At 42.6% G+C, this 22,885-nt stretch overlaps 1 protein-coding gene across 4 annotated transcripts in view; it reads left to right on the top strand.

The window, feature by feature from the left end:
* Positions 1-22,885, top strand: part of LOC116944307 (uncharacterized) — a 44,008-nt gene that overhangs the window by 5,927 nt on the left and 15,196 nt on the right. For 2 of the 4 annotated variants that reach the window (XM_076068358.1, XM_076068355.1), the window contains exons 7-11: positions 2,673-2,699; positions 3,138-3,335; positions 4,802-4,828; positions 5,268-5,390; positions 6,633-6,659. In XM_076068358.1, coding sequence (XP_075924473.1) covers positions 2,673-2,699; positions 3,138-3,335; positions 4,802-4,828; positions 5,268-5,390; positions 6,633-6,659 — 402 coding nt within the window. The remainder of the gene's footprint in view (positions 1-2,672; positions 2,700-3,137; positions 3,336-4,801; positions 4,829-5,267; positions 5,391-6,632; positions 6,660-22,885) is intronic. The other 2 variants (XM_076068356.1, XM_076068357.1) reach the window with 2 other exon arrangements.

The raw sequence follows: 22,885 nt of genomic DNA, 5'->3' as shown, positions 1-22,885 counted from the left end.
TTGGACTAGAACTAAATAATGTGAATATTTTCTCAGTCTACACAAATCAACGAATTTTCAGATTTCAAACCTCATAGTGATATATATTGATGCCTGCCTGGCTATCAATGTACACCACTCCATGTAGAAAATACAGAAACAGGAAAACAAACCTTGACTTAAAGCTACAGGAATTCATATTCTTGGTCTTTCAGCAAAGCCACGTAGATAGAAAAATAATACAAATATTTTTTCCTGCCTCAGTAGCTCTCCCGCTAAATTTTTCACCTGACGACGATTGCTTGTGTTGCGATCGAAACGTCGTGATATTTTCTATTATTTTTCTATCTACGTGGCTTTACCAAAAGACCCAAAGAATAGGAAAACAAACCTGTAATCTGACACCATCTTGTAAAAAAAATGTTGTGCATGTCTCTATTGTACAGCAGTTTTCCCGTCATTCTGTAGTGTACACCCTACACCCAGCCACATCTTAATTTAGTAATTTCATCCAGGAAAAGCCTTGTAACTAAAATTATCATTGGCTGAGTTTTTTTAGTTGACGATCAGGTTTTTGTCACCCCAATCAATAATTGTTTTCAAGTCAGTTATGATTGATAGGGAAGTGTATTTGCATTGGGCCGCAAACTTGTCTAAAAGTGTCAATTTGCAATTTAAAATAATACAATGCATAAAATGTACTCTTATCAGCTAAGTAATCGATCATATTGTGAGTGGAAATAATAAGTTGGAGACTAAGCAGTCTTGTGTATGGTGAACATCAAAATAACTACCAAATACTGCGTATGTAATTGATCAGCCAGAAAGATTGAAATCAAACTTGATTTTAAGCTTTCGTGACTGCAGGCAGGGGCGGAGCCAGCGGGGTGACAGGGTAGACAATTGTCACCCCCAAAAAATAAAAAATCGAAAATCTGAAACATTCTGCGTATAAGTGTACGACACTCGGTCTGGCGGACTCCGTGCAACTGCATTGTCAGAGTGTGTCGCCAACCGATGGCGTGGGGTATAGCCGATTTCTCATTCAATCATTCTTGAAATTAAAATTTGTTGAATGTCACCCCGGGCTGAAAATTCTGGCTCCGCCCCTGACTGCAGGTATCCATACTCTTTGGTTCTTTCGGTAAAGTCACGTAGGTATAAAATAAAATAAATCACGACGTAAACCCATAACTTTACCGTACATAGCAGGGGTTACCAAAAATATTTCCAAAATCTTAAACAAACACAAGATCCAGGTTCGTTTCAATACAATACACAAAATCCGTGATTTAATCCCATCTGTAAAATGTGTGATTCCTGACGTGCAATACCCTGATATCTACAAACTGAGCTGTGGTTGCGGCAGCAGTTACATCGGGGAACGAAACGACATGTGTCGGACCGCGTCCGTGAACACAAGGCGGATCTGAAACACGGTAGGACCAATACCTCTGCCGTTGCCGATCATTGTTTTAATGCTGTGGGCTCACACGAAATAGATTTTTCCAAGACGGAGGTACTGTGCAAACCTATCGGCTACCTTCAGAGATTTGTTCATGAAGCCATCCAGATATATAAACACAGACACAACTTCAACCGAGAGGATAGGTACAAACTTAGCAATCATTGGAAGGACGTTATTGACCAGGTAAAGTCTCAACTGACTGTGATGTTTCCATCCAACCTGCATATGTCAGCTGTTATTTCGACTCTCTGTGTCTCTCTTTCTTATATCTCTCATGCTCACATGTCTTTTGGATTGCACTCTCATACTCACAGGCCCTTTGAATTACACCCGTTGTGTTGCACTCCCTCGTCGAGGAGGCCGCTCTTCTTCTCCTTCTTTTCTACAGTTACATGCTAATTTCTCACGTTAACATCATGCTAATCTCTCACATTAACATAGCCACTTCGGTGCCCTCTAATTTCTCACATTAACATCATGCTAATCCCTCACATTAACATAGCCACTTCCGTGCCTCCATCTAGGAGGCCGCTCTCCTAGCTTACTTTTACATGCTAATTTCTCACATTAATATCAAGGGCCCCGGCCACTTCTTTAAAACCCTTTAGCTACACCCATTTCAAACCTTTTAAAACGGTCTGCCTCAGCAGCAGACCATGCTTTCCCACCTGCTGATGGACGCTTGTTTTGCGCCCGAAACGTCGTGATTTATTTTATTTTATACCTACGTGACTTTACCGAAAGACCAAGGAGAATTGAAATCAAATTTGTAGATTAGTGGACTGCAAAACATGGTAGCTTAGCAAATAATGAACGATAGAAGACATGATAAAAAATGGTTTATAAATGTCAAGAACTATAATCTCTCTCCAAAATGTGCAGGACTTGAACTCCAAATATGAGTCATAAGCAAACAGGTCACCTGTAAAGCATACTTGGGGAAATCCATACTGATGATCCCTTAGATGATGATCACTATGATTTATAGTGCAACTGTAGTTGTCAGTATTGTTATTTGTTTCTACTTTTATTATTTCTGTTGTGGGTTTTTTTATACTTGAGGTTTTTTTTTCTTAATATACAGCTATTTGGGATATTTTGATATGAAAGGTGCTTTATGAAATGACGATTATTATACAGTGCAGACTCGGAGACCATCACACCCAGTGATCTCCCTGCTGCCTTTTCCATCACTGACCATGTCTGTGAAATGTTTAATTCCCAGATTATTCATGGTCGACACCAAGCACAGGTGAGCTAAGATTGTTAACCCTAACATCTACAAACAATACATATGTACGGGTTTTTTATTACCTCGAAAGTAATCTTTTTTAGTTTTTCAACTCGGGATATACGATAAATTTGGAACATTTCCCTCTTCTATAAACTAATATTAAATTGTTAACCTTGTATTTGTGTTCATAGCTTCCTAATAATGATATCGCCTTGTGAAGAACCTACCCAAGGATATGGAAAGATGTGTCTCACAATGTATTCGGGTGTCGTGCTTGTTGGTTTGAAACAATGTTAACATAAAACTGATTGTGCGATGTATAGACCATAAATTGCAGGACATTGTGGAAAATAGGGAGAAAACTGTATGTGAATACATTAACATGGGGGTGGTGAAACAAGAAGGAGTTTGGTGATTCCAAAAAGGAATAACATCAAGATGTTTTTTTTTTTGCAGACGTATGCAACTCGTTCACATGTTCGAATGGAGGGATATGTGCGAATCACTGGCACCCGTACTGGCACTCGGGCTGGGAATCAGGCTGGCACTCGGCTTGGCACTGGCATTGGCACCCACAATGGCAATGGCACTACAACAATGGCTATTATTGCTACTGCCCTCCCGGCTGGACTGGCCCCTACTGTGACCACTATGGTGAGGTTGTATGGTTTTTACTTGGGTAAATGGATCTAGTGAGACCAATTTGTTTATTAATAGTTGGAGTTATTGCATGCAAATGAATGTCAAACATGGAACCGGTTGGAGTCATTGGACTCAAAATAAATGAAGTGAATATTTTCTCAGTCTACACAAATCAACGAATTTTCAGATTTCAAACCCTGATAGTGATGTATGTTGATGCCTACCTGGCTATCAATGTACACCACTCCATGTAGAAAATACAGAAACAGGAAAACAAGCCGTAAATCTGACACCATCTTGTTACAAAAAATGTTGTGCATGTCTCTATCATACGGCAGTTTTCCCCTCATTCTGCAGTGTACACCCTACACCCAGCCACATCTTAATTTAGTAATTCCATCCAGGAAAAGCCTTAAAACTAATATTTTCATTGGCTGAGTTTTTCAGTTGACGATCAGGTTTTTGTCACCCCAATCAATAATTGTTTTCAAGTCAGTTGTGGTTGAAAGTGAAGTGATTTCGCATTGGGCCGCTAATTGTCCGTCACTGTCAGCTTACAATTTAAAAGAATGATGCACAACGTGTACTTTTATTAGCTAGGAAATGTATCATATTGCGAATGTAAATAATAAGTCAAGAATAAATCATGTTGGGGCTGCAGTAGTGGAGTTCCAGTTGCAGTAGTGGAGCTCCAGCAACAGTAGTGGAACCCCAGCTGCAGTAGTGGACTCCTCACTTTAGAATGCTCCTCGCTCGCTGATTGCAGTTCAAGCTTGCCAGTTTGACTGCCTTAAATATTGCATAGAGCCAGTATAAACCAATGACACCCAGCATCTGAGTATTCAGGCATGCCAAATCCTCCAATTGACTAATCAAATCACTGGGTTCTATTTTTTTTTATAATAGATGCAGTTAACTATGAGGGTCTGCAACTTCAGTCACATTCCGCTCCATCAAACCAGTTTATCCTGGGTTTACAGTATGCCTGGTGAGCTTAAAGAATATATATTCCACAGGTTTAAATTATCTGGACAAAGCTCAGTCCTTTTCAAAATGTATTGGTATAGACAGGCAGCCTGCTGATTGTATTACCGTATTGCAGGATTTCTCAAACTGCAGTCCTTGCGACCCACCAGGCTACGTCTTTCCGCGTTTATCAATTTACTCCCCATGAAAATTAACTCTTTCCACACAGCACGTGCTAGATGATTGTTAAACATGTTCCACGCTACATGCTAAGCAATTAACGCCGTCTGCGGCACGTGGAAACACGTGCACACACAAACACTGGGACGCCTGGAGTTTCAGAAACTATACCGTAAAGTGACACCTTATATTGATTGTCAATTATGCATGACGATGTCTTGTGTGATCCACCAACCCTACCTGGAAAGTGCTGGCTTAGAGGTCAAAACACCTGGATATCTTTATGTTGCCTCTCTATCACTGATAACGTGTGATTTTTTTAAAATTCCCAGAATATTCTTTGTCGACACCAAGCCCAGGTGAGCTATGTTTATATTGTGCATGCACATTTGTTGGCATATGAGTTCGTATTTGAAGCGAGCACTGCTAGATGAAGGCCTCCCCACACTGTCTGGGGGTTATGTCCACCTTAGAACAATAATCATTTAATTATTCATCCGGACACTTTACTTAGTAAGGTCCTGTAACATTGGGTTTTTATTTTAAGACATTTTCAGTTAACAAGTGGGATAAAATCGGAGGACCTGCAGAAAACCCACACGTGCGAGGAGGCAACACAATGTCCATACAAATGGAAACAGCGATTCGTCCACTTGCTGTATTGCTTTCTCCTAGCGAGCCACAGTATGACACCTTGACACCCACGGAAAGGGAGTTTCACAACATTTGTGTGATCCCCCAACCAATATTTGCATAAAGACAGTTTAAATTCGTAATTTTTTGTTATACTTTCTATAGATAAGTGTCAACCAAACCCGTGTCTCAACGGTGGGACCTGTGTGGATTACGGGTCATGGCATCCTGAAAACTACCATTGCTACTGCTATGGAGGTTATTGGGGCGACATCTGCCAATTCTATGGTAAGTGGACTTTACCTGCGGGCCTGCAAAACTACATTCAGTATTTGTGTAGTGACATAGCACCGGAAACTGCGGTGGACAGGTAGCGCAAACGCCGTTGAGCATTTCCACGGGTGTACAAGCAGGGCGGAGGAACTGGGGCAAGGGTCATGGAAGACCTCATTGGGAAGCCCCTGGAACCCGCTAGTGGGTTCGAGAAGGGAGGCGCGGCCAGGGCGGAGCCAGGCCACGCCGAGTAGGATAAAGGCAGCGGAGAGGGAGAGCTCCAGGCTGCCGGTTATGGAAGTGGACTCGTCTCGTTGTCGCTGTCGTCTTCGCCACCTTCATCACTGCCGCCTTCACTCGATAATTGCGTGGCCGGATAGTTGTTGGGTTTCGTGGTCTGTCTCAACATTGAGTAGCTGGAGGTCAATGTTGTGAAATGTATAAATTATTAAATGGTTCATATTATGATAACTATACGAATTTATATTTTATAAAATAACATACAGAGCCATTGATTATATCGTTGCTGAGGATGTCAGTTTATAATACAGTATTAACTTGGAAGTAGACATGCACTTTGACTAAAGGCTTTAGGAATCAAATAAATATGAATTTACATGATTTAATCGCTTTGTCTCCATGGTAAACGTTCACGCAGCCGTATACCATTAATTGACTGGCACTTAATTATTATGGCTGCCAAATCTCACTTTTCGAAACAGCTGAATGACTTTAATCTACGTACGTTTCCTAACGCTTTCTTCTTTCTGACTGTCAATGTAATTCCAAGCATGCAATTCTCCATACTTTTTCACAATTTTAAATGTTCTATTTACTTATTTAAGAATATCACATACTACTTTACAGCATAAACTCTACAGAAGTACTCCAAATTTTTTGGTCTGTATCTATCTAAAAATTTATATTTCTCCAAATACAAGTCACAAGCAAACAGGTCACCTGTAGAGCGTGCTTGGTAGAATCAATACTGATGATCACGAATATGATGATTACTATGATTTATAGTGAAAGTTGTTAGTATTGTTATTTGTATAAGCTTTTATATTTCCTGTTGGATTTTCTTTACACTTGCGAGTTATTTATGTCTCTATTAATGTACAGTTGTTTGAGATGTTTCGATATGAATGGTGATTTTTGACATGAAGATTATAAAGTTCTGGCTCAGAGGCCACCACACCCAGTGATCTCCCTGCTGCCTTTCCATCAATGACCATGTGTGAAATGTTTAATTCCCAGATTATTCATGGTCGACACCAAGCACAGGTGAGCTAAGCTTATATCACGTTATCCTTAACACCCACAACATACATAAACATAGATATGTATGTAACTACTACCTGGGAAATTAACTGTGTATGTTTTAGTTCACTTGCTACGCAGGATATATTTGGTTCAAAGAGTGCTTGTTATGAAGAGCAAAAAAACAGTATGGCTGGTTAAACCAACATGGCTTCATCAGAATGTGACCCAACCAAGATTTATTGATGTCATCAACTTCGTAGGTGTTACCAAAAAGATTTCCAAAATCTTTAAACAAACACAAGATCCAGGTCCGATTCAATACAGTACACAAAATCTGTGATCTAAACCCATCTGTGAAGGATGTCATTCCTGACATGCAATATCCTGGAGTCTACAAACTGAGTTGTACCTGCGGTAGCAATTACATTGGCGAAACGAAACGACGTCTCAGACCATGTTTGCGAACACAGGGCAGATCTGAAACACGGCAGAATCAATACCGCTGCCGTGGCTGACCATTGTTATAACGCTGTGGGCTCGCATGATATTATTTTTCCGAGACCAAGGTACTCTGCAAACCGTCGGGCTACTATTAAAGGTTTGTTCATGAAGCCATCCAGATATATAAACATAGACATAACTTCAGCCGAGAAGATGTATACAAATTGAGCAATCATTGGAAAGATGTTATTAACCAGGTAAAACCTTAACTGTTTATGGTTGATATTCTTAGCTCTTTCGGTAAAATCACGTTGAAGGGAAACAATAAAACAATAATATATATAAAACAATTAAAATTCTCACGACGTTTCGACCATAACACAATAGGTAGTCATCAGGTGTGAAAAAAACAACGGCAAGAAACATTTGAAAGAAGTGTCGGTTTGTATAAATTTATTTATTTTTAAACGGTGTATTTATTTATTTATAAAAAACGTTAGCACCACGCGCAGCGATTTGGCAGTTTATTTAGAAGGACGAGTCCATCTATGTTTTGAAAAGAGGAGGGGGAGACGAAAAAATTAATGTATGCTGTCTGAAAGCCACCATAAGCGTGAACAATCAATTAAGACCTGAAATGGTTTATCAAATCCTTCCAATGATTGCTTAGCCAGAATCCATCTTCTCGGTTGAAATTGTCTATATGCTTCTATATGTGGATAGCCTCATGAACGAATCTCTCATGGTAGCCAGATGGCTTACAAAGAACCTCTGTCTTGGAAAAGTCAATGTCATGTGAGTCTACTGAATTATAACAATGATCTGCCACGGCCGAGGTGTTGGTCCTACCGTGTTTAAGGTCTGCTTTGTGTTCCCGAATGCAGTCCGAGACATGGCGTTTGGTTTCTTCAATGTAACTACTACCACAGAGGCAACTTAGTTTGTAGACACCAGGGTACTGTATGTCCGGAATCACATTTTTACAGACAGAACCAGATCACGGATTTTATGTAATGTGTTGAAACGGACCTGGATCTTGTGTTTATTCAAGATTTTGGAGATCTTTTTTGTGATCCCTGCAATGTAGTGTAAAGTGATGGTTTTGAAAGGCTCCTCAAGAGGGTTCTTCTTCATGGTTTGAGTGATAGCTTTGCGGATTGTATAGTCGGAGTAACCATTAGCCTTAAGAGCTTCGTGTACGTGCTTGAGTTCACTGCCTATATGTTCCTGGTCGGATATGCATTGGGCTCTATGGTACAGAGTCTTGATGAGATAATTCTTCTGTGATGGATGGTGGTGGGAATCCGGTTTCAGATAACCATCCGTATGGGTAGCTTTCCTGTAGACAGAGTGGCTCATTGAACCATCAGGTCTCTTTTTTATTAGGACATCCAAAAAAGGTAGCTTGCCATCTTTTTCGACTTCCATGGTAAATCTGATGGCTGGGTGTATGGAATTGAAAGAGCTAAGACTATGAATTACTGCAGTCACGAAAGCTTTAAATCAAAATTTGTTTATGGTTGTTCCATCATATCTTTCGTGTACTAGTCTATTTTCCGAGTTAATTTTCCCCCGCATCCCCAGCGTTTGGCTTTGCTGCTGCATTGGCATTGTTGCTTCATTGGCATTGTTGCTGCATTGGCATTGTTGCTGCATTGGCAGTCGTGCACCCCCCGTGCATCTGGTGTTTGTTGATACACTTGGGCTACGCCCATCCCCAAACCCTTATAAACAGTTTGCCTTTAGAGGCTGACTTCTTTGCCTAATGACTACCGCTTGTGTTGCGATCGAAATCTCGTGATTTGTTTTATTTTATTTCATTTCTAACTACGTGACTTTACCGAAAGAACCAAAGAGTATGGATTCCTGCAGTCACGAAAGGTTCAAATCAAGATCACTATACCCCTTAACGCATATGAACAAATCACCTGGATTTGGAATGCGCCCGACCTGGTCGGGCCTCGGAAGACAAGCAGTTCTGATCTTGGATAGTGTCTGGATGGGTGCCCGCCATGCACAAACAGGTTGTTATAGGGCTGCGGAGCCAAGTCCTTATATCCAGTTGTGTTGTATGTCTATGCTGCCCGCATTTACTTCACCAGCAGGGTGAAGTATGGTCAAATGGCCTCCGCAACCAGTACGACGTGGGGATGGCCTCATCCAGCAGTGGATCGACAAAAGGCCTCTGCTCCTATGGGCATTGTACGGCGCTCATCTCCATGAGTAGAAATTCCACATTCCCATGACAGGGACCAGCTTTAACAACGACTGACGACTTCGCACAAAGTGGTATCCATTTTATAACCCTGTATAGATGGTATTGATGGCTGGCCTATGTCAACCCTTGACCATATAAGAAAGCTTGCGCATTGCTATACAACAGTCTACGTAATGAAAGGTTCACAGCACGCAGCACGTCTATTACAATTAGAATAATGATCACCCTAATTGCATAGTGAAATTACATTTAGAACAACACGATACGTATAACACGTCTGTTGTTTTTGCGATCATTAAGAACTGTACTATATGAAAGACAGAATTTAAGCTTTCGTGACTGCATAAATTGCTCATTGTTTTTCGGTAAAGTCACGTATGTAGAAATATAACAAAATTATATTTAAATAAATCACGACGTTTCGAACGCAACACAAGCGATCATCATCAGGTGCAAAACAAATAGCGAGGGAGCACATAGGGGGACATCACGCAACACATAGAGATCGTTAAACTGCATGGAGGCAAATACAACAAGAAGATTTCGATTTAAAGCTTTCGTGACTGCAATGATTCATCTTCTTTGGTTCTTTCGGTAAAGTCACGTAGAATGAGAATAAAATAATAAATTGATAAAATAAAATAACACAATAATATTCTCACGACGTTTCGGCCACAACACAAGAGGCCTTCATCAGGTGAAGGGAGCGAGACTGTCTGGTAGGACAGCGCTGGAGTGAGAGAGCCACGTTCAGATCACGGCTTTTAAGCTGTGTGAGAGGAACAAAGAGCCTTGACGAAGGAATTAGCATAAAATTTAGCATTGAAAAGGCTGAATGATTAGCTGGTGACTGGTCACAGAAATAGCTATGTTAAAAGTTAAAGCATACACATCCGCAGAGGCACCCATTGTTAAAAGGAATTAGCATAGAATTTAGCATTGAAATAGCTAAATTAAGGCATTCGCTTGTAACTGCTACAGAAATAGTTACGTTGAAGTCAGAGCATACACATTCACCGAGGCACTTAGTACAAATCAAAACAGGAGAATTTAGCATTGAAATAACTAGGCGAATTTAGCATTGAAATAACAGGGTGATTTACTAGTGACTGGTCACAGAAATGACTACAAATCTGAGCTATTCACAGTACTATATAGTGAACCAATAAAAACTAAAATATAAATTACCTTCATGTTATCAATAAACTCTATATTCTCCAATCAGCTAAGCTACCAACCATAAGTCGTTATATATCACAATGCTATATGGCGAAAAAATGGGTGGATTCTTACCCTCAAATTTCCATACCACGGATAGCTACGGGCCCCGTTCAGACGGACGAGTTCGTCCATGGTCGGAACAGAGGAGGGGGAGAGAGACAGCTGCGAAGCCCTAGTATACTCCATGTTGTAAACCATACCATTAACCGTGGTGTGAGAGGTATTAAGAGGCAATGCTGGCGAAAGAGCTGCGGTCTGAAGGTCATCGTAAAATTACAATTAATTAAGAACAGAAATGATTTAACACATCTTTCCAGTGGTTACTGAGCCTGAATCCATCTTCTCGGTTGAAATTGTCTCTGTGCTTGTATATGTGAATGGCCTCATGAACGAATCTCTCATGGTAGCCAGTTGGTTTGCAAAGAACCTCCGTCTTGGAGAAGTCAATGTCATGTGAGCCCACTGAATTGTAACAGTGATCTGCCACGGCAGAGGAGTTCGTCTTACCGTGTTTCAAGTCTGCTTTATGTTCGCGGATGCGATCCGAGATATGTCTTTTGGTTTCTCCAATGTAGCTACTACCACAGAGGCACTTTAGTTTGTAAACGCCCGGGTACTGTATGTCTGGAAGAGCATCTTTTACAGATGGAACTAAATCACGGATTTTGTGTACTGTGTTGAATCGGACCTGGATCTTGTGTTTATTCAGGATTTTGGAGATCTTTTTAGTGACCCCTGCAATGTAGGGTAAGGTGATGGTTTTGAGTGGCTCCACAAGAGGATCCTTCTTCATGACTGGAGTGATGGCTTTGCGGATTGTGTAGTCGGAGTAGCCATTAGCCCTGAGAGCCTGGTGTACGTGTTTGAGTTCACTGGTAATGTGTTCCTGGTCGGAAATGCATTGGGCTCTATGGTATAGAGTCTTGATGAGGCAGTTCTTCTGGGATGGATGGTGGTGGGAATCCGGTTTCAAGTAAGCATCTGTATGGGTAGCTTTCCTGTAGACAGAGTGGCTCATTGAACCATCATGTCTCCTTTTAATTAAGACATCCAGAAAGGGTAGTTTGCCATCTTTTTCGACCTCCATGGTAAATCTGATGGCTGGGTGTATGGAATTGATGTGGTCGCGGAATTGGTCTAGAGCAGGCTGGCCATGTGGCCAGATGACAAAGGTGTCATCAACGTACCTCTTCCATAAGGTCGGGCGTAGAGTGGCAGTCTGGATGGCGTCAGTTTCAAATTTTTCCATGAATACGTTGGCTACAACCGGAGATAGAGGGGAGCCCATTGGGGTGCCCTCAGTTTGTTTGTAGAAAGTTCCATTCCAGGTGAAGTATGTGTTGGTTAAGCAATGTCTCACCAGGGGGGGTACATCAGTATGCAGTCCTTGATGAACCAGGTCTTCAATGATAGCGATGGTGTCAGGTACCGGGACTTTGGTGAACAAGGACACCACATCAAAACTGACAAGCAGGTCGTTTGGGGACAGGGAAATGTCTTTGATTGTCGATACCAGGTGAGTAGAATTTAGTACCGCAGAGGTGGTTTTTCCAGTGAAAGGTTGCAGTATATCAGCCAGAAAACGTGCCAGTTTGTAGGTGGGGGAGCTGATAGTAGAGACGATGGGACGAAGGGGTGTATCTTCTTTGTGTATCTTTGGAAGGCCATATAATCTTGGTGGTCTGGCAGCAGAGGGTTTCAACAAGAACTGTTTGTTCTCATCAATTAATGCTGTTGAATCAGAGATAATTTTGTTCGTTTTGGTGACCAGGCTGTTGGTGGGATCTCTTTTTATTTTTGTATAGCTGCCATCGTTGAGTAGTTCTTGAATTTTGTTGTTATATTCTGTTTTGTCCATGATGACAGTGGCATTGCCTTTGTCGGCTGACTACCTCTTCGGCTGCCACTATGTCGAACAAATGTAGGGACAATTTGATTTCCAAATTCAATCACCTCTCCAGCAAAAAATCGGATCCACACACCGAAAAGATAGACGTCAACAAAGTCGTAATTAATCGCAGTAACAGTTCCATTTCTGATGGTCTGAAATCCGTTTTAGCTAAAGGTCTAAACTTTGCTGTCACACCGAGACACTTACCGGTTAATGATATCATTGCCCATGTCGACGTTGCACTCAAGGGCTTGAGTCACATCTCTGCAGACGTAGCAAGATCTGAAATCGCTGCAACCCTCAAAAACGCTAAGTTGCCACCTAGCAACATCAGCAAAAACGAACGTTTTGAATTATCTCAATTAAAAAAGAGGGATGATATTGTCGTTCTCTCAGCCGACAAAGGCAATGCCACTGTCATCATGGACAAAACAGAATATAACAACAAAATTCAAGAACTACTCAACGATGGCAGCTATACAAAAATAAAAAGAGATCCCACCAACAGCCTGGTCACCAAAACGAACAAAATTATCTCTGATTCAACAGCATTAATTGATGAGAACAAACAGTTCTTGTTGAAACCCTCTGCTGCCAGACCACCAAGATTATATGGCCTTCCAAAGATACACAAAGAAGATACACCCCTTCGTCCCATCGTCTCTACTATCAGCTCCCCCACCTACAAACTGGCACGTTTTCTGGCTGATATACTGCAACCTTTCACTGGAAAAACCACCTCTGCGGTACTAAATTCTACTCACCTGGTATCGACAATCAAAGACATTTCCCTGTCCCCAAACGACCTGCTTGTCAGTTTTGATGTGGTGTCCTTGTTCACCAAAGTCCCGGTACCTGACACCATCGCTATCATTGAAGACCTGGTTCATCAAGGACTGCATACTGATGTACCCCCCCTGGTGAGACATTGCTTAACCAACACATACTTCACCTGGAATGGAACTTTCTACAAACAAACTGAGGGCACCCCAATGGGCTCCCCTCTATCTCCGGTTGTAGCCAACGTATTCATGGAAAAATTTGAAACTGACGCCATCCAGACTGCCACTCTACGCCCGACCTTATGGAAGAGGTACGTTGATGACACCTTTGTCATCTGGCCACATGGCCAGCCTGCTCTAGACCAATTCCGCGACCACATCAATTCCATACACCCAGCCATCAGATTTACCATGGAGGTCGAAAAAGATGGCAAACTACCCTTTCTGGATGTCTTAATTAAAAGGAGACATGATGGTTCAATGAGCCACTCTGTCTACAGGAAAGCTACCCATACAGATGCTTACTTGAAACCGGATTCCCACCACCATCCATCCCAGAAGAACTGCCTCATCAAGACTCTATACCATAGAGCCCAATGCATTTCCGACCAGGAACACATTACCAGTGAACTCAAACACGTACACCAGGCTCTCAGGGCTAATGGCTACTCCGACTACACAATCCGCAAAGCCATCACTCCAGTCATGAAGAAGGATCCTCTTGTGGAGCCACTCAAAACCATCACCTTACCCTACATTGCAGGGGTCACTAAAAAGATCTCCAAAATCCTGAATAAACACAAGATCCAGGTCCGATTCAACACAGTACACAAAATCCGTGATTTAGTTCCATCTGTAAAAGATGCTCTTCCAGACATACAGTACCCGGGCGTTTACAAACTAAAGTGCCTCTGTGGTAGTAGCTACATTGGAGAAACCAAAAGACATATCTCGGATCGCATCCGCGAACATAAAGCAGACTTGAAACACGGTAAGACGAACTCCTCTGCCGTGGCAGATCACTGTTACAATTCAGTGGGCTCACATGACATTGACTTCTCCAAGACGGAGGTTCTTTGCAAACCAACTGGCTACCATGAGAGATTCGTTCATGAGGCCATTCACATATACAAGCACAGAGACAATTTCAACCGAGAAGATGGATTCAGGCTCAGTAACCACTGGAAAGATGTGTTAAATCATTTCTGTTCTTAATTAATTGTAATTTTACGATGACCTTCAGACCGCAGCTCTTTCGCCAGCATTGCCTCTTAATACCTCTCACACCACGGTTAATGGTATGGTTTACAACATGGAGTATACTAGGGCTTCGCAGCTGTCTCTCTCCCCCTCCTCTGTTCCGACCATGGACGAACTCGTCCGTCTGAACGGGGCCCGTAGCTATCCGTGGTATGGAAATTTGAGGGTAAGAATCCACCAATTTTTTCGCCATATAGCATTGTGATATATAACGACTTATGGTTGGTAGCTTAGCTGATTGGAGAATATAGAGTTTATTGATAACATGAAGGTAATTTATATTTTAGTTTTTATTGGTTCACTATATAGTACTGTGAATAGCTCAGATTTGTAGTCATTTCTGTGACCAGTCACTAGCAAATCACCCAGTTATTTCAATGCTAAATTCGCCTAGTTATTTCAATGCTAAATTCTCCTGTTTTGATTTGTACTAAGTGCCTCGGTGAATGTGTATGCTCTGACTTCAACGTAACTATTTCTGTAGCAGTTACAAGCGAATGCCTTAATTTAGCTATTTCAATGCTAAATTCTATGCTAATTCCTTTTAACAATGGGTGCCTCTGCGGATGTGTATGCTTTAACTTTTAACATAGCTATTTCTGTGACCAGTCACCAGCTAATCATTCAGCCTTTTCAATGCTAAATTTTATGCTAATTCCTTCGTCAAGGCTCTTTGTTCCTCTCACACAGCTTAAAAGCCGTGATCTGAACGTGGCTCTCTCACTCCAGCGCTGTCCTACCAGACAGTCTCGCTCCCTTCACCTGATGAAGGCCTCTTGTGTTGTGGCCGAAACGTCGTGAGAATATTATTGTGTTATTTTATTTTATCAATTTATTATTTTATTCTCATTCTACGTGACTTTACCGAAAGAACCAAAGAAGACAACAAGAAGATGTCCGTCATCCCTCCAGTCCTTTTCTTGCCTCTTGGTGTGGTGTTACTCTGGTTGTCCATCTGTGCTGCCCAATACATCTTTCCCTGGATGTTCTTCCCTGTGTATGTATCTCTGCTACCTTGTATCTCGTATTTGTTCAATCTGTCTATGCTGGTTTGTTCAACCGAGAGGATGAACACGAAATTTAGCAGTCTTCTGAAATTCGTGGTCTACCAGGTCAGTGTCTAACTATGTTGTTGACCGACTGGTTTTGCATCACGTTATTTTTCTTAGGTTTGTTGAGTTCTCGTCTCTCATCTTGTTGTTGCATTTGCCTCCGTGCAGTGTAACGTTCTCTATGTGTTGCGTGATGTCCCCCTATGTGCTCCCACGCTATTTGTTTTACACCTGATGATGATCGCTTGTGTTGCGTTCGAAACGTCGTGATTTATTTTAACATAACTTTATTATATTTCTACATTCGTGCCTTTACCGAAAAAAACAACGAGTATATGGAAGACGGTAAGACACATAAGACTGCAATGTTATACCAATGCGTGTATATGCACAGTAGTGCATATCGCAACACCGTTTTCAACGTGCCCAGATTTAGCACTTTAACGCATTGATATCAATAATTAGAATATATATTTACTATTTACATAGCAATACCATTACGTCATTTAATTCAAAATCATGATCACGGTTCTCACCTGCTCGCTCAAATTAAGCATAACCATGTTGCCCTCAGCGCGTAAGAACGGGCGTGACAAAGCAAATGATAATACTATTTAATACGATTATAACTATGTAATTACTTGAACAATAGCAATAATTATATTGGAAATGTTGGTTTCGCGCTAAGGAAGAATGAAGCACAGCGGCCGCTCCGTCGCCATGATGAGCCTCGATATAAATGCACCTTTCATTTGTCAAAGACTCCTCAACAACAGCCGTTCTTACTCTTTGGTTTTATTCGATAAAGTCACGTAGGAAAAACAAATTAAAATAGAATAAAATAAACAATTAAAACACGACGTTTCGGAGGCAACGCAAGCTTCCGTCTTCAGGTGGGAGCAGTCACAGCTGGTCCCACCTGTTTTACCTACGTGACTTTACAGAATAAAACCAAAGTGTATGAATCCTTGCAGTCACGAAAGCTTCAAATCTAGAAAAACAGCCGTTCTGATTGGACAAGACGTTCCCTCCCCCTTACCTCAGTGTGACCATTCGTGATATAAAATAGGCGAGCGGAATGTGTGAAAATTGCTGACAAAGTGGCCCAGGATCGGCGGGACTGGACCGGTTCTTTAAATTAAATATTGAATTGTCACACGAGACGAGTTTGTGTAGAAAATTTCAGCTCATTAACCTTCGTAGATCCGAATATATTAAACGTCAAAGATTTGAAAGAATATAAATAGACAACAGGGCAAGTTAAATATGAAATGTGTACAAATACAGCACACAGACTTTCAATGAAATGTAATAAATGTGCATCACACATCACTGAAGTCAAATGACCTCAAAATATAGGACTTTGTTAAGGACTATTTCCTCTCAAGATTGCAGGTAACATTGTTTTTATGAGCATGGTCATTTAGCATTACTAAAGGAGTTCACAATGGCCAAATAGATGTATTCGTCGTCGTCGGCTGGTTCTTTGCTTGTGAAGATCAGGGAGGATATATGCGATTCATGTAGTTGATAGGCACGCTGGTGGCTGTGCAGGCTGATCCTTGATTTGCATATTTTGTGGCAGGTGGTGCATTTGAACTACTAACCAGTCTGGGCCAGAGTGGGGGACATGTCCATGGTGGTAGTCTTTCTGTGCCTCCGTTTTTCTGTTGAAGCTTTGTGCCTCATTCGGTCTGCCATTTTGGCTGCTTATTTGACTGTGGAGTGCCAGCGGTCTTTCTCCACGGCCCTGAGCTCCCAGGTTCGGGTATCGATACCCACAGCAGTCAGTTGCTGTTTGAGCTGGTCCATGAAGCGTCTTCGAGGTCCACTCCTGTCTCCCTTCCCACGACATAACTTGCTGTAGATGACCGCTTTGGGCATCCTGTTGTCCTCCATGCATGAGACGTGGCCAGCCCAGCGTAGCTGATGAAGCAGCAGAATGGATTCAATTACAAGACTATGTTGTTTGTGACATAGTCCTGACGTTCGTGATAGAGTGCAGGCAGCGCTGGTGGAAACGCTTCAGCAGCCTCAGCTTTTTCCTGTACAGGACCCAGGATTCTGAGCCGTATAGAAGGGTGGTTACTACAACTGCCCTTTATACCTGTATCTTTGTTGTGAGATAAAGTGAGTGGCTTTGCCAGATGCGCTTATAGAGCCTGCCAAAGGAGCAGTTTGCCTTGGCAAGTCTGTTGTCAATGTCCTTAGTGATGGATGAGTTGTTGGATATTATGTTGCCCAGGTATCTGAACTGTTCCACTGCGTTGAGATGGGTGTTGTCGATGGTGATTGATGGTCTGGTGTACACTCCACGAGGTGGGGGCTGGTATAACACCTCTGTTTTCTTGAGACGGATGGTCAGGCCAAAAGCATTAGCCGCATCAGAGAAACAGTTCACAATGAGCTCTAGGGCCTTTTTTATGTGTGCAAGAAGTGCACAGTCATCTGAAAATAGCAGTTCCAGAACATGTTGCTCTGTGGTTTTGGTCTTGGCAAAGAGACGCCGAAGATTGAAGAGACTGCCATCGGTCTGGAATCGGATGTAGATGCCTTCTGTCAGCCCCTCCTGGCCTCCTGGAGCATCAGGCTTAAGAATATGGCGAAGAGTGTAGGTGCCAGCACGCAACCTTGCTTGACCCCAATGTTGATGGGGAAGCTGTCTGAGAGGCTTACGTTGTGTTTGACCCGGCCTTTCTGTCTGACGTGTAGTTGCTGCACGATGGTACGGAACTTAGGAGGGCAGCCCAGTTTGGACGGTATTTTCCAGAGACCATCACGACTGACTGTGTCAAGAGCCTTGTTCAGGTCAATGAATGCAGCATAGAGGCCCATGTTCAGTTCCCTGTACTTTTCTTGTAATTGCCTCAGGAGAAAAAAACATATCTGCCATTCGTCTTCCTGACCTGAAGCCGCGCTGGCTTTCAGCAAGGACTTCTTTGACAATGGTGGACACTAATCTGTCGAGTCGGACCCTGGCCAGAATTTTGCCTGCGATAGAGAGCAGGGTGATTCCACAGTAATTGGACAAATCAGATTACCCCCCCCCCCCTTGTTCTTATATTGGGAGACAATCACTGCATCCCGGAGATCGTGGGGTATTGCTCCCTTCTCCCAGCACAATGGGAAAAGGTCTGTGAGGCTGTCCGGCAGTGCATCTCCTCCCTCCTTATACACTTCGGCTGGGATCCCATGGATACCAGGTGCCTTGTGTGATTTAATTTTCTTGATGGCAAATACAATATCTGCCCGTGTCGGTGGTGTGTCCAGTTCAGTCCTCACTTTGCGCTGTTGGATCTTGGCTATGGATGCTTCTTGGACTGTCCGCTTGTCTACAAAGAGACTGCTAAAGTGTTCTGACCATCGATGCATGATAGCTTCCTTGTCTATCACAAGGGTTGTGCCATCTGATGATCTTATGGGGGACTGTGTCTGGTGCGAGGGTCCATACACTGAGCAAAGGGCTTCATAGAATGCTCTTGTGTCCTCCATGTCTGCATACAGCTGTGTCTTTTCTGTGAGGTCTATCCACCAGTTGATTTTGAGGACTCTCAGCTTTCTTTGCAAGGTTTTTCACGCAGCACTATATGCAGCTTTTGTATGCAGCACAGTATGCAGCTTTTGTGACTTGGTAATTCAGACAGGCAGGTAGTCTGGAATGACAGAACCGTTTAGTCTGGAGGAGTGATTCAATTTCCGGATAATTCTCATCGAACCAATCTTTGTGTTTCCCTGTTGAGAAGCCAACCACCTCCGCAACTGTGTCCTGAAGAGCTGTATTTAGATGTTCCCACTGCTCTTCAGGGTCTGCATCTATGTCTGGGTCTTGATGTTCACTGAAACTGGTCTTGAGTTTATTCTGGAATTCCTCTCTTAACAGGGGAAGCTTCTCTATTTGGAGCTTCTTGGGGTAAAGACCTTTATTCTTGGGTGGTGGTTTGATCCTGAGGGTGACTTTTGCTCTGATCAATCTGTGGTCTAGGAATAGGTTTTACCCTTTTAACTGGCACAAAAACTGACACCTTTATTCAAGGCATCATGTTTGCAATAACCACAACACAAGCAGTCAAAATGCAAACAAAAAAGACAACTCTGATAATAACCTATTCCTATATCTTGTTACTGGCAAAGGAGGTCTCATAATGTAAATCTGTGGTCTATATAGCAGTCAGTGCTGGACATAACTCTGGTGTGTAGTATGTCACTTGCATCCTCTTGGCATACAAGGATGTAATCCAGTAGATGCCAATACTTGGATCGTGGGTGTCTCCATGTGGGGTTATATCTGGCTTTTTGTTTGAACAACGTGTTTGTTATGCAAATGTTGTGTTCGGCACAGATCTCCAGTAGCATACGACCATTGTAGTAGCAGTTGCCAATCCCATGCTTTCCAATGGCTCCCCTCCAGAGGTCATGGTTCTGACCGACTCGTGCATTGAAGTCTCCCATCACAAGAAGCTTGTCTTTGTGGTCAACCCCCCAGAGAAGAGTTCCGAGGTCATGATAAAATTATTCCTTGACGTCTTGATCAGCCTGTAAGGTTGGTGCATAAACACTGATTATGGTACTCATTGGTTTTTTCGGTAAAGTCACGTATGTAGAAATACCATAAAATTATATTAAAATTAATCAATCACGACGTTTCGACCGCAACACAAGCGTTCTTCATCAGGTGTAAAAAAAAAATAGCACATAAGGTGACATCAACGCAAAACATATAGAGCGTTAAACTGCATGGAGGTAAATACAACAAGAAGATGAGAGACGAGAATTCAACAAACCTAAGAAAAATTTACGTGATGCCAAACCAGTCGGCCAACAACACAGTTAGACACTAGCCTGGCGGACCACGAATTTCAGAAGAGTGCTAAATTTCGTATTCATCCTCTGGGTTGAACATACCAGCATAGACAGAGTGAACAAATACGAGGTACAAGATAGCAGAAATACATATACAGGGACACCAAGAGGCAACAAGAAGAAAGACGGACAGAGAAGCAAGAAAAAGGGCCGGAGGGATGAACAGACGCTCTCTATGTGTTGCGTTGATGTCACCCTGTTCACTTTGTCTATGCTGGTATGTTCAACCCAGAGGATGAACACGAAATTTAGCACTCTTCTGAAATTCGTGGTCTGCCAGGCAAGTGTCTAACTGTGTCGTTGGCCGACTGGTTTTGCATCACGTAAATTTTTCTTAGGTTTGTTGAATTCTCGTCTCTCATCTTCTTGTTGTATTTACCTCTGTGCAGTTTAACGCTCTCTATGTATTGCGTTGATGTCACCCTATGTGCTATTTTTTTTTACACCTGATGAAGATCGCTTGTGTTGCGGTCGAAACGTCGTGATTGATTTATTTTAATATAATTTTATGGTATTTCTACATACGTGACTTTACCGAAAAAAACAATGAGTAATTTATGCAGTCACAAAAGCTTTAATTCATTACTGATTATGGTGTCAAATTGGTTACCCTGGATGGGTAACCGTAGATACATCAGGCCAATTGGAAGGCTCAGGAGTTGTCCAGCAGTGGTGTTCTTCATCATGAGGCCAATGCCCGATAGGCGTCTCTCCTTGTTGGCTTTCCCTGACCAGAACCGGGTGTAGCCCATCACGTGCTCAGTCAGAGATCCCTGCTCTGCGAAGCCAACTTCGCTGTGCTGCGATGTCAATGTCAAGTTTCACAAGCTCCCTTGTCACGAGAGCCGAGCATCGTTGTCGTTGGTTGTTGTCATCTGAGTCTATCATTGTGCCAAAGTTCCAGCATTCAAATTTTGAGAAGTTTGGTTCTTTCTTTCTTTCTGTCAACATAAAGAGATGCCCGATGCCTGCAGTAAGCCAACTGGGTGAGTTGAGGCAAGCTTTGTTTAGGCCACCTTTTCTCGGCCTCTCTCCATCAGGAGCAAGCAGTGCTGTCCATTGAAAAGGCTGCTTGGTCGCTCAGGGTGCTGCCGGATGATGTTGTTGCCTCTAGTCAACAGTCAAATGACCAATATGGCCGAGCCGCCTATATGCAAGTTCAATGCTGCGGCTGCCAGTGCAATATATGTGTAGTGAGTTCAACTGAGTCGCAGACATAGACTTGGAGGCAACACATTTATTCAACTCCAACACACGGGGTAACTTTCCCCTTAACAAAATAACAACCTATGTTGGTGACCACCAGGCTAACTACACTAATTACAACATAACTGCTACTATGGACCGGGACCAACAGCTTGGGTCCAGGTCCACGTGTTGGAGACTCGTTGAACGGAGAACGTAGACGAAGGTTTCTTCCAGGATGAACAACAACCCTGGTCCCTCTCGGGACCCAGCTTATATTCTCTGCGGCGTGGCTGGCTCTGCCCTTGGCCACACCCACCTTCCAGAATCCTCAGGAAGGATCTGGAACCCAACCACGTGACCACCCCGAGCCCCCACTTGGGACCCCTTTGTACACTTAACTGGTTGCGTGTCCTCCCGGGTCAACCAGAGTGCCATGGCCTTTAGTAACCTCATCCTTCAGCCGGCACTCTAACTCCCTGTCCTGTAAGGCTGGCACTGCACGCCAAGCGTGGTGCCATCGAGCGCTATCAATCAGCGCTCACTGGGCCCCTCTAGGGCCGGTACTACACCCACACCACTGTGGTATCCGCGATGTTGTTACACCGCATGCCGTGCCTCTCTAGGGCCAGCACTGCACGTTGACATCCCGCGATGTCACTACATCTGTACACCGTTGATTATCTGGCGGCTTCGGGGGAAAGGAGGTGCCGGATTTTTTAAAACGACGGATAATCACATTATTTAAAAGACATTATTTTTTCATATTCCTGCATAACATGTTTTAAGGTGTTCTGTTTTTTGTGTGTTTTACATTTGTTTACTATTGAACTTTGCATTAATTAACATCCATAATATAGTTTTTTGGGGTTAGGTCGCGTAAATATGTGTCATTAAACCCACCACCACCCAACACAGCCAATTAGTAAGGTTTGTCACATAAACAGAACATGCCAATTCATTACTAGTACAGCACACGGGTATGTTGGAGAGAAAATCCACAAAATTTACTATCTGATTACGACGTTTCGCCAGTAATTACAACTAGTTTAATAAAGCGACAGCCAGATTTGTGGAGAAATCCTGCTGTTTCATTACTTAGAGGGATAGATGTGATTATGTCACTTGTGAGCCCTTCTTGTGCGAAGGCAGGGGGGGGGATTAATTAATTCATAAATTACAATGGTTAGCCATTGCTGGTTGGGTTATTCATATGGTAATCAACGTACATTATGAATGAACATTATGCATGCACATTGTTCTTGTACCTCCTGTAATTTTCGTGCAATAAAATAGCAGTACCTGTTATTGTCTGTGTACAGGTAATGCGCATTTAT

This window comes from Petromyzon marinus, chromosome 21, assembly GCF_048934315.1.
Source record: "Petromyzon marinus isolate PM22_M1 ecotype Great Lakes invasive population chromosome 21, UKy_Petmar_22M1.pri1.0, whole genome shotgun sequence".
In the NCBI taxonomy this organism is placed as follows: domain Eukaryota; kingdom Metazoa; phylum Chordata; class Hyperoartia; order Petromyzontiformes; family Petromyzontidae; genus Petromyzon; species Petromyzon marinus.
The sequence above is the reverse complement of the archived record's forward strand: the minus strand, read 5'-3'. Positions and strand labels throughout refer to the sequence as shown.